Source organism: Chanos chanos, chromosome 5, assembly GCF_902362185.1.
Source record: "Chanos chanos chromosome 5, fChaCha1.1, whole genome shotgun sequence".
NCBI lineage: Eukaryota > Metazoa > Chordata > Actinopteri > Gonorynchiformes > Chanidae > Chanos > Chanos chanos.
This window is the reverse complement of record NC_044499.1, coordinates 1,912,704-1,928,272: the sequence shown is the minus strand read 5'-3', so window position 1 is coordinate 1,928,272 and position 15,569 is coordinate 1,912,704. Positions and strand designations below refer to the sequence as shown.

General features: G+C 43.8%; 1 protein-coding gene across 2 annotated transcripts in view; it reads right to left on the bottom strand.

The window, feature by feature from the left end:
- Nucleotides 1-269: 269 nt before the first annotated feature.
- kif5ba (kinesin family member 5B, a) overlaps nt 270-15,569 on the bottom strand; it is a 32,850-nt gene continuing 17,550 nt past the window's right edge. Inside the window, exons 16-26 of one of the 2 annotated variants that reach the window (XM_030773253.1) lie at nt 13,503-13,691; nt 13,038-13,155; nt 12,706-12,761; nt 12,126-12,235; nt 7,476-7,577; nt 7,218-7,278; nt 6,926-6,997; nt 5,499-5,603; nt 4,676-4,892; nt 4,235-4,376; nt 270-1,955 (exon numbers count right to left, since the gene is read on the bottom strand). In XM_030773253.1, coding sequence (XP_030629113.1) covers nt 1,952-1,955; nt 4,235-4,376; nt 4,676-4,892; nt 5,499-5,603; nt 6,926-6,997; nt 7,218-7,278; nt 7,476-7,577; nt 12,126-12,235; nt 12,706-12,761; nt 13,038-13,155; nt 13,503-13,691 — 1,176 coding nt within the window. In that variant the 3' untranslated portion in view covers nt 270-1,951. The remainder of the gene's footprint in view (nt 1,956-4,234; nt 4,377-4,675; nt 4,893-5,498; nt 5,604-6,925; nt 6,998-7,217; nt 7,279-7,475; nt 7,578-12,125; nt 12,236-12,705; nt 12,762-13,037; nt 13,156-13,502; nt 13,692-15,569) is intronic. The other variant, XM_030773255.1, reaches the window with a different exon arrangement.

Sequence of the window (15,569 nt, the reverse complement as noted above, 5' to 3'; positions counted from 1 at the left end):
GGAAGAAATTTTTAAGAAATTTAAAGTGCTTTAGATCAATGTCAAAACCCCTCTAAAGAAAGAAAGAAAAAAAAGGAAAGGGAAAACGATGGATGGGTCAGCTCAGATGCCCATGTGTAACTGGATGTTTCTTTGTGATTTTTATATTCTGTGGCTGTTCACTCGTTCATGACGGCACTCTCACAAGGCAAACTGTATAATGCTAGGTTGCACAGACAAACACAAAAAAAGGTCAAATTTCAAAAATGTTTGTCTTGCATACGGAAAAGTTGAAATCATTATTATTATTATTATTGTTATTATTGTTATTACTATAATGTAAAATACAAAATGCTGTGGCAATATTACACTGAACCAAAGACTTGCTATAGAGGTCAAATAGAGGTCAGCTAAGTTATCTGCTAAACTGATTGGCTGGTCAGTAGCAGACAGGTGGATGACCAACAATGACCTCATAAGCTGATGGTCCAGTCAATCAATCAATCAGATTAGCCATGGACTTCAGTCTGAAGTCCACGCGCTCACTCAGAAACAACCGGACATTTAGGTATTAAATATGACCAAGGGCAAGAGAGATGCCACAACACATGAGGAGCAACCCTCCCCTTCTCCCCACAAAAAACAAAAAAAAAAACCCATGACATTAACATCCCAGCGAGTCCAAATAAAATCATTTTCACATTTCATCTCTCAGTGTAGATAGCTCTAAGAGACCACAGGCCTAAATGAATCATGAAACTCAGCTTTGTGTGCACAGGCGTAAGAGTTGGGATTCTGTGACAGGACATTCTTTCTATGGACCGTCATGTTTTGACACATAGATTCTTATGAAACCATGCAGCATAATCTGATAAATTACCTAAAACAACGTGTTAATCTAAGGAGTGAAGTTTGATTAATCATGTCTAGTGTCCTTCCCTCCAATCCATCACCCATCTCCACTTAAATTCAGCAACTTTACTGTCTTACGTTTCATAAATACAAACCGTTATAACGTGTTTTCAGGGAGGCTTTCCACCTCTGGTTCTGTGAATAAAACATTGTCTGTCCCTGTTGGTATCTATGGAGAGTTCACCTGTGCGGGTGAAACTCGATGACTATACAGTACGGCTGTAGTGCTGAACGCAATCGGTTCTTCTCAAAGCTTGACAAACGAGTACAGACGGTCTCGATTCTGACCCTCTCGGACGAGCTCCGTCCGTCTTATCTATTTAGCGCTTTCAGGCCAAACGAATCAAGCTTGAGAAACATATCCGCTTTTTGGCGAATCGAATTTTTTGAGTAGATTATGCCATTCAGACATTATTAACTGAACACAGAGAGAGTCTATAGAGAATGCAGTAGAGTTGTGCAGAGAGCAGCCAAACGGAGGGCTATCTGGGATCAATTACATGAGTCTTCACATCGTTTTTTTTTTTTTCTGCGCCGCATTTGATGAACTTCGGTGTTCCTTATGAACACTGAGCTTGGCACAGGGCAGACAACCCAAAAACTTGGAAACTTACAGAATGGACAGATCAACACAATCAGAGAGAACGATCCTATCACGGTGGGCAGTGCACTGTTTTGGCTTGTTTACATTTGTCTGTGTCTTACTTTTCTATGTGTATATATGTGTATGTATGTGTGTGTATGTATGTGTACGTATGTGTGTGTGTGTGTGTGTGTGTGTTTGTTTTAGGGTGTTTTTTTTTCCCCATGTATTCAATTTTCATGTACTAATTTGTAAAATAATTTGCATTTTGAGGAAAAAACAAACAAACAACAGCAACAAAAAACAAAAACAAAAAACAAAACATAATGTGGAGTGGAACTGTACAGGCCATGACTATTTATATTTTAATCTCCGCCCACATGAGCCAATGGGAGGGATTATGTAAGTGGAATGACAGGTCTCCATGGTGATAACTGCCTTCTAGTAGGTGCTGCAGTGAGCAAATGGGTCCAGTTTTCAGCTGTGGAAAAGAGAGAGAGAAAGAAAGACAGAGAGAGAAGAACAAAATAGTTAGGGTAACTTTGTGACAGTGCAAATAACCTTCACACTCTGTTTTTTTCCCCTTTTCCCTTTACCTACTTTCCAACTCCTGCTTTTGCAATTTTTTTGGTCCTGCTAAATCTCTCCCTCGTTCATTCTCCTGACCTTTCAGATGCCCCTCTCTCTCCCTAACCTCAGGGGTGATGGTCTCCATCCGTCACATGACTGTCCAACTCTCCAATCATACAACAGACTCGTGACATCACGATGGTCAGATTCCAGAGGATGGTGAGCACTGTAGTTTGACTACAGTTTGTGTCTGTCTCGGGGCCCTGCGACCCAGGACTCTACATGTCAGATTGTGTTGTGGTCAAACCACTGCTACATCTGAGTTTAGAACAGTAATTAAGTCAATGTTAAACCAAGTGTCTGCACAAAAGGCCTTTTCATATAAAGCCCCGTCAGCTGTCAGGCCTGATCACCGCAGGGCACTGAGGGTCTAAAGACAAGACAAAGCTGATTCCCAGGGGTAAAGAGCAGGTCCTTCATTAGAAGGAAAAGGGTGAAAACATGGAGAGCTTAGGTATGGAGGATCAGACTCACCCTGCGCTCACACCGGCAGAAACAACAACCGACAAAACGACAGGAGGTCACTCATTTCCACTGGTCGCTGGGCGACACTGAGTGACAGGGTAGGACGAGTCACCTGACGAGTGTTCAACTTTATGCAAATGAGCAGTGACATAGTCGAGTGATGGCCAATCAGAAGGCAGATGTGTTATTCTAATATTGTTTCACTGTGAAACATTTTCTTAAACTTTAGTTCCTATATTAGCTTTTAGGTTCCCCACGTCGTCTCCGCGCATGGTAACGGCAATCGCCAATGCTACTTTGCGGTTCATGGTGAAACAGTAGTGTTTGAATCAAGATCAAACTATTTTACAGGAAAATAAATTCCCTCCAAAACATTTTTGTGCGGAAATGCACCTGATTTGTTCAGGCATATATTGGGCGATATATTTATAATCCTGTCTTTCACAAAATACAAACATACAGCTCCACGATGAATACAGCAAAGACAGCGTAAATGTAGCATATAAATAAATAAACATATAATATATGTTTATAGCATTTATTAGTATATACATTGGTTTTTTTAGGAGAATTGATGGATCTCTCGTCAGTACATTTGTAGCCCACTTCCTCAAAACGACGTTAGCCACACCCAAAAGCGACACGGCGACCCGGCGACATGGCAACACGGCGATAAAAAGTCGCTCCCGATGTGAGCGCAGGGTAAGACAGCTAGACACTTAATATGTTTATATGTGTTCATAAATGTTTGTATGTGTCGGTATGTGTCTGTTGTATGTAAGCTTGGGGATGGAGGATCTGCCTTGGACAGCTAGATGCCTGACATGTTTATATGTGTTTGTATGCATTTATACGTGTCTGTATGTGCTTGTATGTGAGGGTTTGTATGTGTCTGTATGTGTTTATATGTGTCTGTATGTGCCTGTATGTGTCTGTATATGTTTACGTGCATTTATATGTGTCTGTATGTGCTTGTATGTGTCTGTATGTTTCTATGGGTTTGACTGTGTCTGTATGTGTTTATATGTGTCTGTATGTGTTTATATGTGCTTGTATGTGTCTGTATATGTTTACGTGCATTTATATGTGTCTGTATGTGCTTGTATGTGAGGGTTTGTATGTGTCTGTATGTGTTTATATGTGCTTGTATGTGTCTGTATATGTTTACGTGCATTTATATGTGTCTGTATAAATGTTTGTATGTGTCGGTATGTGTCTGTTGTATGTAAGCTTGGGGATGGAGGATCTGCCTTGGACAGCTAGATGCCTGACATGTTTATATGTGTTTGTATGCATTTATATGTGTCTGTATGTCAAACACAAACACAAAATCAAACACAGTCAAACACAGAGACATAAATACACAGACACACAGTCAGACACACACAGTGTCAAATACACAGTCAAACACACAGACATACAGAAAGACAGACACAAACACAAGAGCCATATAGTAAATATATGTGTCTGTATGTGTTTATATGTGTCTGTATGTGTTTATATGTGCTTGTATGTGTCTGTATATGTTTACGTGCATTTATATGTGCTTGTATGTGTTTGTATGTTTGTATGGGTTTGACTGTGTCTGCTGTATGTGAGCTTAGGTGTGGAGGATAAGGATGAGTAAACAGTTTGAAAGGTGTATTTTTAAAGGCTCACAATCACCTCTTCTCCTGTTTGGCCCCTCCCCCCCGGATGGACACAGTCTGGCTGTTCTGGTAGAAGCCGCCTCCCATTCCTCCTCCGCGAATCATGTTAGGGTGGGTGGGGGATGCCACAGGCTGCTGCCCTGGGCGAATAGGTTTAGCTAGGAGAGAAAAGAGAGAGAGAGAGAGAGAGAGAGAGAGAGAGAGAGAGAGAGAGAAAAAGTGAGTTTTTTATAGGTGTATGTGCAGCGAGAGTTTACTGGCATGTGTGTTTGTGGGTATGCGAATATATGTGAGTGTGTGTGTGAATACATGCATGTGAATATATGCATGTGTGTGTGTGCGTGTGTGTGTACATGAATATATATATGTCTGTGTGCGTGTGTGTGTCTATGTGAACATACGTGTGTGTGTGTGTGTGTGTGTGTCTATGTGAGTGTGCATGCACATGCTTTCTCACCAATCTGTGCGGAGTGTCCTCTGCGGGCCATGTTCTTAGCCCTGACGGCCTCTTTGATGCGGTCCACTTCCTGCTGGTAGCGTTTGCGGTCGCGCGCTGCGTTCTCTTTGGCCTCTTTCAGCGCAGACTCCAGGGCTTTGACTCGCTCCGCAGTCGCACGCAGACGCTTCTCCAGCTTGGGAAGCTCACAGCGCAGGTCCGCGTTGTCACGCACCAACTGCAGAGGCAGACAGACAGACAGACAGAGAGACACACAGAGAGAGAGACACAGAGAGAGAGAGAGAGACAGAGAGAGAGAGAGAGACAGAGAGAGAGAAAGAGAGAGACACAGAGAAAGAGAGAGACACAGACAGAGACAGAGAGAGACACACAGAGAGAGAGAGACACACACAGAGAGACAGAAGTTATACACATTCTGTTAAATGTGGCTACACGATCTTCCTTTATATCTATTTAAATGGAGGCTCATTAATGACTCTGTTTCGTTATGGATTCATGAAACGGCTTTAATTTTCCCAAGGGTTGAGTAAGTGATTCTGCCAAGCCAACAGAAAAATCAACTATTCTGACAGGCTGTTAGTTTTGTCTAGATGGTGAATTGCTCTGAAATGACAGGGAGAGAGACAGAGCGAGAGAGAGAGAGAAAGAGAAAGAGAGAGAGAGAGAGAGAACGAGAACGAGCTGTTCAGTAAACTTTTGTGAGACTGTGCTCAGATTTTTGAAACCATGTAAATGTTTATATGTTTGTATGTGTTTATATGTGTATGAGATTACATGTGTCTGTATGTGTTTACATGTGTTCATATGTGTCCGTATTTGTTACCTGTTTGTGGACCTTCGTGAGTTGTTCTAGATTGTTCTCGAGGAAAGAGATCTTCTGTTTCTGTGCAGCACTGCCACCTGTGTCATCAGAGTCCATCTCAGCACTCTGCAAACACAAACACAAACACAGTCAAACACAGAGACAAACACAGTCAAACACAAACACAAACTCAAACACAGAGACAAACACAGTCAAACACAAACTCAAACACAGTCAAACACAGAGACAAACACAGTCAAACACAAACACAAACTCAAACACAAACTCAAACACAGTCAAACACAGAGACATAAAAATACACAGACACATAGTCAAACACAGAGACAGATGAACACACAGTTACACACACAGTCAGACACACACAGTGTCAAATACACAGTCAAACACACAGACATACAGAAAGACAGACACAAACACAAGAGCCATATAGTAAAATAAACACACACACACACTGAGAAAGTGTAGAATATACACAAAACCCAGTCAAATACACACAGCAAAACAATAAATCAACACATTAACAACACACAAAGAAACATTTACAACATTAATACAAGGATGTTCAGACACACAACATCAACACAGAGAAAAGCAAATAAACTGCATCCACGTACACACACGCAGAACGACAGAGAAAAGCCAATGAACTGAATTCACACGCACACACACACACGCACACAGAACGACAGAGAAAAGCCAATGAACTGCATTCACACACACACACACACAGAACGACAGAGAAAAGCCAATGAACTGCATTCACATACAGAAACACACACACACATACACGAACACAGACAGAACGACAAAGAAAAGCCAATGAACTGCATCCACATACACACACACACACACACACACAGAACGACAGAGAAAAGCCAGTGAACTGCATTCATACACACACACACACACACACAGAACGACAGAGAAAAGCCAATGAACTGCATCCACATACACACACACACACACAGAACGACAGAGAAAAGCCAGTGAACTGCATTCACACACACACACACACACACACACACACACACACACAGAACGACAGAGAAAAGCCAATGAACTGCATTCCCACACACACACACGCAGAACGACAGAGAACAGCCAATGAACTGCATTCACATACACACACACAGAATGATAGAGAACAGCCAATGAACTGCATTCACACACACACAGACAGAACGACAGAGAACAGCCAATGAACTGCATTCACACACACACACACAGAACAACAGAGAAAAGCCAATGAACTGCATTCACACACACAGAACAACAGATAAAAGCCAATGAACTGCATTCCCCCACACACACACACACACACACACACACAGAATGACAGAGAGCAGCCAATGAACTGCATTCACACACAGAGATATAAGGGTAAGATGTGATCCCTACAGAGAGGGACACTAAAGAGATTTACGTACCTTTTTAACACGCGTTGCCAAATCCTGAACGAACAGTTTCCTGAGGTTGTGAAGTGTTTGAAGCTCTTTGGCCTGGTGTACAAACACAAACAAAAACAAAAACACACACACACATATACACAAGCATTCACACAAAACACACGCAAACACGCACAAACAACCATGGTGAAGTTACACATTAGGACTAAAAAAAAAAAAATTATTTCATTGTAAGTCATTTTTGAATGAATCATTTGCATTGATGATTTTTTAAAATGTTTCTGTTGATGTTAATAAAGTGGACAGCACTCACCACTGTCTCCTCCAACCCCTTCAGATCCTGCCTGGCCTGCTCTCTACGATCCTGCATCACCCTGTCACCATACCCAACACACACACACACACACGCACAGAGAGAGAGAGAGAGAGAGAGCGTGTGAGTGTGTGTGTGAGAGAGAGAGAGAGAGAGAGACAGAGACAGACTCTGTGTGTGTGTGTGTGTGTGTGTGTGTGTGTGTGTGTATGTGTGTGTATGTTAGTGTGTGTGTGTGTGTGTGTTAGTGTGACATACGTGAGCTCATGCAGCTTGCGGCTCTTCTCCTGATCAGTGGATTTGAGTTTCTCGTGTTCAACCCTCAAACGCTCCTGTTCCAACATAATCTTCTGGTTCATACTGGGGAGAGAGAGAGAGAGAGACAGAGAGAGAGACAGAGAGATTATGAATGAGGACAAGTCATATCTCACACATTTATTATTGTTTACTCACTTTTACTCCTCTGTAAAGATACTCTGTTGACAAACACTGGTCTCTGTTCACTCCTCTGTAAAGATACTTTATTGACAAACACTGGTCTCTGTTCACTCCTCTGTAAAGATACTCTACTGACAAACACTGGTCTCTGTTCACTCCTCTGTAAAGATACTCTACTGACAAACACTGGTCTCTGTTCACTCCTCTGTAAAGATACTCTGTTGACAAACACTGGTCTCTGTTCACTCCTCTGTAAAGATACTCTACTGACAAACACTGGTCTCTGTTCTGTCCTCTGCTGCTTTACTCACCCTTTACCGCCCACGCTCATCCTGCATCTGTGTCTATGAGTGAATGTCTATGAGTGAATGTGTGTCTGTGAGTGAATGTCTATGAGTGAATGTGTGTCTGTGAGTGAATGTGTGTCTGTGAGTGAATGTGTGTCTATGAGTGAATGTGTGTCTATGAGTGAATGTGTGTCTGTGAGTGAATGTCTATGAGTGAATGTGTGTCTGTGAGTGAATGTCTATGAGTGAATGCGTGTCTGTGAGTGAATGCGTGTCTGTGAGTGAATGCGTGTCTGTGAGTGAATGTGTGTCTGTGAGTGAATGTCTATGAGTGAATGCGTGTCTGTGAGTGAATGTCTATGAGTGAATGCGTGTCTGTGAGTGAATGTCTATGAGTGAATGCGTGTCTGTGAGTGAATGCGTGTCTGTGAGTGAATGTGTGTCTGTGAGTGAATGTCTATGAGTGAATGCGTGTCTGTGAGTGAATGTCTATGAGTGAATGCGTGTCTGTGAGTGAAAGTCTATGAGTGAATGCGTGTCTGTGAGTGAATGCGTGTCTGAGTGAATGTGTGTCTGTGAGTGAATGTGTGTCTATGAGTGAATGTGTGTCTGTGAGTGAATGTCTATGAGTGAATGTGTGTCTGTGAGTGAATGTCTATGAGTGAATGCGTGTCTGTGAGTGAATGCGTGTCTGTGAGTGAATGTGTGTCTGTGAGTGAATGTGTGTCTGTGAGTGAATGTGTGTCTATGAGTGAATGTGTGTCTGTGAGTGAATGTCTATGAGTGAATGTGTGTCTGTGAGTGAATGTGTGTCTGTGAGTGAATGTGTGTCTATGAGTGAATGTGTGTCTGTGAGTGAATGTGTGTCTGTGAGTGAATGTCTATGAGTGAATGCGTGTCTGTGAGTGAATGTGTGTCTGTGAGTGAATGTGTGTCTGTGAGTGAATGTGTGTCTATGAGTGAATGTGTGTCTGTGAGTGAATGTCTATGAGTGAATGTGTGTCTGTGAGTGAATGTGTGTCTGTGAGTGAATGTGTGTCTATGAGTGAATGTGTGTCTGTGAGTGAATGTCTATGAGTGAATGCGTGTCTGTGAGTGAATGTCTATGAGTGAATGTGTGTCTGTGAGTGAATGTCTATGAGTGAATGCGTGTCTGTGAGTGAATGTGTGTCTGTGAGTGAATGTGTGTCTGTGAGTGAATGTGTGTCTATGAGTGAATGTGTGTCTGTGAGTGAATGTCTATGAGTGAATGTGTGTCTGTGAGTGAATGTCTATGAGTGAATGCGTGTCTATGAGTGAATGTGTGTCTATGAGTGAATGTGTGTCTGTGAGTGAATGTGTGTCTGTGAGTGAATGTGTGTCTATGAGTGAATGTGTGTCTATGAGTGAATGTGTGTCTGTGAGTGAATGTGTGTCTGTGAGTGAATGTGTGTCTGTGAGTGAATGTCTATGAGTGAATGCGTGTCTGTGAGTGAATGTCTATGAGTGAATGCGTGTCTGTGAGTGAATGTCTATGAGTGAATGTGTGTCTGTGAGTGAATGTGTGTCTATGAGTGAATGTGTGTCTGTGAGTGAATGTGTGTCTGTGAGTGAATGTGTGTCTGTGAGTGAATGTGTGTCTGTGAGTGAATGTCTATGAGTGAATGCGTGTCTATGAGTGAATGTGTGTCTGTGAGTGAATGTGTGTCTGGGAGTGAATGTGTGTCTGGGAGTGAATGTGTGTCTGGGAGTGAATGTGTGTCTGGGAGTGAATGTGTGTCTATGAGTGAATGTGTGTCTGTGAGTGAATGTGTGTCTGTGAGTGAATGTGTGTCTGTGAGTGAATGTGTGTCTGTGAGTGAATGTCTATGAGTGAATGTGTGTGAGTGAATGTGTGTCTATGAGTGAATGTGTGTCTGTGAGTGAATGTGTGTCTGTGAGTGAATGTGTGTCTGTGAGTGAATGTGTGTCTATGAGTGAATGTGTGTCTGTGAGTGAATGTCTATGAGTGAATGCGTGTCTATGAGTGAATGTGTGTCTGTGAGTGAATGTGTGTCTGGGAGTGAATGTGTGTCTGGGAGTGAATGTGTGTCTGGGAGTGAATGTGTGTCTATGAGTGAATGTGTGTCTGTGAGTGAATGTGTGTCTGTGAGTGAATGTGTGTCTGTGAGTGAATGTGTGTCTGTGAGTGAATGTCTATGAGTGAATGTGTGTCTGTGAGTGAATGTGTGTCTGTGAGTGAATGTCTATGAGTGAATGCGTGTCTGTGAGTGAATGCGTGTCTGTGAGTGAATGTGTGTCTGTGAGTGAATGTGTGTCTGTGAGTGAATGTGTGTCTGTGAGTGAATGTGTGTCTATGAGTGAATGTGTGTCTGTGAGTGAATGTGTGTCTATGAGTGAATGTGTGTCTGTGAGTGAATGTGTGTCTGGGAGTGAATGTGTGTCTGGGAGTGAATGTGTGTCTATGAGTGAATGTGTGTCTGTGAGTGAATGTGTGTCTGTGAGTGAATGTGTGTCTGTGAGTGAATGTCTATGAGTGAATGTGTGTCTGTGAGTGAATGTGTGTCTGTGAGTGAATGTCTATGAGTGAATGCGTGTCTGTGAGTGAATGCGTGTCTGTGAGTGAATGTGTGTCTGTGAGTGAATGTGTGTCTGTGAGTGAATGTGTGTCTGTGAGTGAATGTCTATGAGTGAATGTCCGTCTGTGAGTGAATGTCCGTATGTGAATGTGTGTCTGTGAGTGAATGTGTGTCTGTGAGTGAATGTGTGTCTATGAGTGAATGTGTGTCTGTGAGTGAATGTGTGTCTGTGAGTGAATGTGTGTCTGTGAGTGAATGTGTGTCTGTGAGTGAATGTGTGTCTATGGCCCTGTTTACATCTTGCATTAAGATCTGGTTTTGGTGATCCAGTCACAAGTGGACGGCTCTAAGGTCGTCCGTTCACACCTGGCTTTAGAATCCCTGTCTCAACTGACCACTTGAGATCGGATCTCACTTCCCCACTCTATATGCAAATAAACACGTACATCATTACCAACACGTTACTCCTTTCACTGAATTTCACTTTTGCTTTTTTTAATTAGAAATAGTGCTTATAACATGTGAGATGTCAGATGAATGCGGTGATCACTGATCGCAGTTTGGGGACATTAAAGCATGTTAAGCTGTTTCCTTATAATGGGCGTCAGTGGAGAGGAAAACGCTTAACGGGAGATAACGGGAGATAACGGGAGATCACGACCGTACTCCCAGGATTTTGATTTTGATTTTTTTGACAGGAGGAGGCGTTTCTGATGAGATGTCTGAGAGAAATCTCGTGATCACTGATCGCAGTTTTGGAACATTAAGCCATGTTAAGCTTTTTCACGTTAAACGTTGTTGTTTTCAATCGGCGGGAGGCATCAATGCACTTTCCGTGCCTAGTCTGTCGGAACTTAAAAGAAGAAGAAGAAGAATTAGAAATCAAAACTATATCCATTTTGCCTGTTGTTGTTGTTGTCTGTTGTCGCACTTTAATATGATGCTGTTGGTGAGCGAATGTGTACATACACAAATGAGTTCGTACTTCCGCGTAAGAAGAGGACGTCAGTTGAGTAGGCGGTCGTTCAATGTGGTCGAGTTCGCATTCACGTTTACACTGCTATAAGAATGTGGTCACATGCGGTCCAGACCACCTCCGAATGTGGTCTGAGTGATCGGATCTCGATGCGACCTCAATGCGCATTGGATGCGTTTACACCTGTACTTTTGAGCTGTCCATTTGTGATCGGATCACTAAAATCGGATCTTAATGCAAGGTCTAAACAGGGCCTATGAGTGAATGTGTGTCTGTGAGTGAATGTGTGTCTGTGAGTGAATGTGTGTCTGTGAGTGAATGTGTGTCTGTGAGTTAATGTCCGTCTGTGAGTGAATGTCCGTATGTGAATGTGTGTCTGTATGTTAATGTGTATTTGTATGTGAATGCGTATGAACTGTACAACACATGATTCTGTAGGCTTTTGTCTGTATGTGTGTGTGTGTAAGTGCGTGAGAGGGTGTGTGTTTGTGTATGAGTGTGTGTGTATGTACGTGTGCATGTATGTGCGTGAGTGTGTGTATTTGTGTCTGAGCGTGTATGTATGTGTGCGTAAGACTGTGTGTGTTGGTGTATGAGTGTGTGTGTGTGTGTGCGTGTGTGTATGAGCGTGTATGTGTGTGTGTCTTACTCCTGCAGCTCGGTGATGAGTTTCCCTTTCTTGTCCAGTTCATCTCTCAGACTGCTGATCTGTTTCTGATGAGCCTCTCTGTGACTCTGAATCTGTTTCTCCACAGCCTCCTGGAACACACACATAAAGTCATCATCAGTGTGTGTGTGTGTGTGTGTGTATGTGTGCGAGTGAGTGTGTGTGTGTGAGTACGTGCGAGTGAGTGTGTGTGTGTGTGTGTGTGTGTGTGAGTACGTGCGAGTGAGTGTGTGTGTGTGTGTGAGTGAGTACGTGCGAGTGAGTGTGTGTGTGTGAGTACGTGCGAGTGAGTGTGTGTGTGTGAGTACGTGCGAGTGAGTGAGTGTGTGTGAGTACGTGCGAGTGAGTGAGTGTGTGTGTGTGTGTGTGTGTGTGTGTGTGTGTGTGTGTGAGTGAGTGAGTGAGTGAGTGAGTGAGTGTGTGTGTGTGTGTGTGTGTGCGCGAGTGAGTGTGTGTGTGTGAGTACGTGCGAGTGAGCGAGAGTGTGTGTGTGTGTGTGAGTGAGTGAGTGAGTGAGTGAGTGTGTGTGTGTGAGTGAGTGAGAGTGTTTTGACTGTTCTACCTTGACTTCATTGGCACTCTGGATCTCATTCTCTTTTTCCATCGCGTGAACTTTTTCTGCACAGAGAAAACACAGCTACACATCAGAGAAAACACAGTTACATGTCAGAGAAAACACAGTTACATGTCAGAGATAACACAGTTACATGTCAGAGATAACACAGTTACATGTCAGAGGTCAGTGAGTTGTCAAAGCCTGAGTAGGGTCTATGTGTATGTATGTATGTATGTGTGGGCACATGTGTGTGTGGTGCGTGTGTGTGTGTGGTGTGCGTGTGGTGTGCGTGTGGTGTGCGTGTGCGTGTGGTGTGCGTGCGTGTGCGTGTTTAGTACCCTGTGCACTGATTTTGACCAGCTCCTCATTGAGTGAATCCACATTCTCCTCCAACTGTCTTTTCTTCAGCTCCACATTCTGCAGATACTCTGTCAGAGACTTGATCTTTGCCTCATGCTGAACACAGAGAGACAGAGAGGAGAGGGGAGAGGAGAGGAGAGGGGAGAGAAGGGAGAGGAGAGGAGAGGAGAGGAGAGGAGAGGAGAGAAGAGAAGAGAAGAGAAGAGAAGAGAAGAGAGAGGAGAGGAGAGGAGAGGAGAGGAGAGGAGAGGAGAGGAGAGGAGAGGAGAGGAGAGAAGTTAATGCAGCAGTGTAATTATGGTCCACTCTGGGGTTGTGGGTTACCACTTAAACATGCAGTGTCACTGCCAGAGAGAGGCATTGGTGACCTGGGAGAAGACAAACAGACAGCCTACGTGACGTGCGTGTGTATTTTGGCGTTACCAGTGAAACGCAGGCGTTACCTGGGAGATGCGCAGCTGACAGGCCGCCAGCTCCTTCTCGTTCTCGTCCATCTTCTTGTTGCTCTCTGATTGGCTGCTTTCCAGCTGCTTACAGCGCTTCACCATGGTCTTCACCTCCGACTTCATCTTACTGATGTACAGCCTGGCCACGGTGAACTCCTCATCTATTAAACCACTGCCCTCATGCTGCTGCAGCAGAGAGAGAGAGAGAGAAAACAGAGAACAGAGAACAGAATAATTCATTAAAACAGCCCAAGAAGAAAATGGAAGCATGCAGTATATAATTGTAACTAAAAGGTTTTAAAGTGACAGACCTCCAACCTGAGAGAAACATTCTGAGCAGGCTAACTGAGCTCTCTGTGGTAATTCTTATTCAAGTCTCTGTGCGTATTCTTACCGACGCCTCTGTGCTCATTCTCACTGACGTCTCTGCGCTCATTCTCACTGACGTCTCTGTGCTCATTCTTACTGATGTCTCTGCGCTCATTCTTACTGACGTCTCTGCGCTCATTCTTACCGACGTCTCTGTGCTCATTCTTACTGACGTGTCTGTGCTCATTCTTACTGACGTCTCTGTGCTCATTCTTACTGACGTCTCTGTGCTCATTCTTACTGGCGTCTCTGTGCTCATTCTTACCGACGTCTCTGCGCTCATTCTTACCGACGTCTCTGTGCTCATTCACACTGACGTCTCTGTGCTCATTCTTACTGATGTGTCTGTGCTCATTCTTACTGACGTCTCTGTGCTCATTCTTACTGACGTCTCTGTGCGTATTCTTACTGACGTCTCTGCGCTCATTCTTACTGACGTCTCTGCGCTCATTCTTACTGACGTCTCTGTGCTCATTCTTACTGACGTCTCTGTGCTCATTCTTACTGACGTCTCTGCGCTCATTCTTACCGACGTCTCTGCGCTCATTCTCACTGACGTCTCTGTGCTCATTCTTACTGATGTCTCTGCGCTCATTCTTACTGACGTCTCTGCGCTCATTCTTACTGACGTCTCTGTGCTCATTCTTACTGATGTGTCTGTGCGTATTCTTACTGATGTCTCTGCGCTCATTCTTACTGACGTCTCTGTGCTCATTCTTACTGGCGTCTCTGTGCTCATTCTTACCGACGTCTCTGCGCTCATTCTTACCGACGTCTCTGTGCTCATTCACACTGACGTCTCTGTGCTCATTCTTACTGATGTGTCTGTGCGTATTCTTACTGATGTCTCTGCGCTCATTCTTACTGACGTCTCTGTGCTCATTCTTACTGGCGTCTCTGTGCTCATTCTTACCGACGTCTCTGCGCTCATTCTTACCGACGTCTCTGTGCTCATTCACACTGACGTCTCTGTGCTCATTCTTACTGATGTGTCTGTGCTCATTCTTACTGACGTCTCTGTGCGTATTCTTACTGACGTCTCTGCGCTCATTCTTACTGACGTCTCTGCGCTCATTCTTACTGACGTCTCTGCGCTCATTCTTACTGGCGTCTCTGCGCTCATTCTTACTGGCGTCTCTGTGCGTATTCTTACCGACGTCTCTGCGCTCATTCTTACTGACGTCTCTGTGCTCATTCTTACTGACGTCTCTGTGCTCATTCTTACTGACGTCTCTGTGCTCATTCTTACAGATGTGTCTGTGCTCATTCTTACCGACGTCTCTGTGCTCATTCTTACTGACGTCTCTGTGCTCATTCTTACAGATGTGTCTGTGCTCATTCTTACTGACGTCTCTGTGCTCATTCTTACTGACGTCTCTGTGCTCATTCTCACTGACGTCTCTGTGCTCATTCTCACTGACGTCTCTGTGCTCATTCTTACTGACGTCTCTGCGCTCATTCTTACTGACGTCTCTGTGCTCATTCTTACTGACGTCTCTGTGCTCATTCTCACTGACGTCTCTGCGCTCATTCTTACTGACGTCTCTGTGCGTATTCTTACAGATGTGTCTGTGCTCATTCTTACTGACGTCTCTGTGCTCATTCTTACTGACGTCTCTGTGCTCATTCTTACAGATGTGTCTGTGCTCATTCTTACTGACGTCTCTGTGCTCATTCTTACTGACGTCTCTGCGC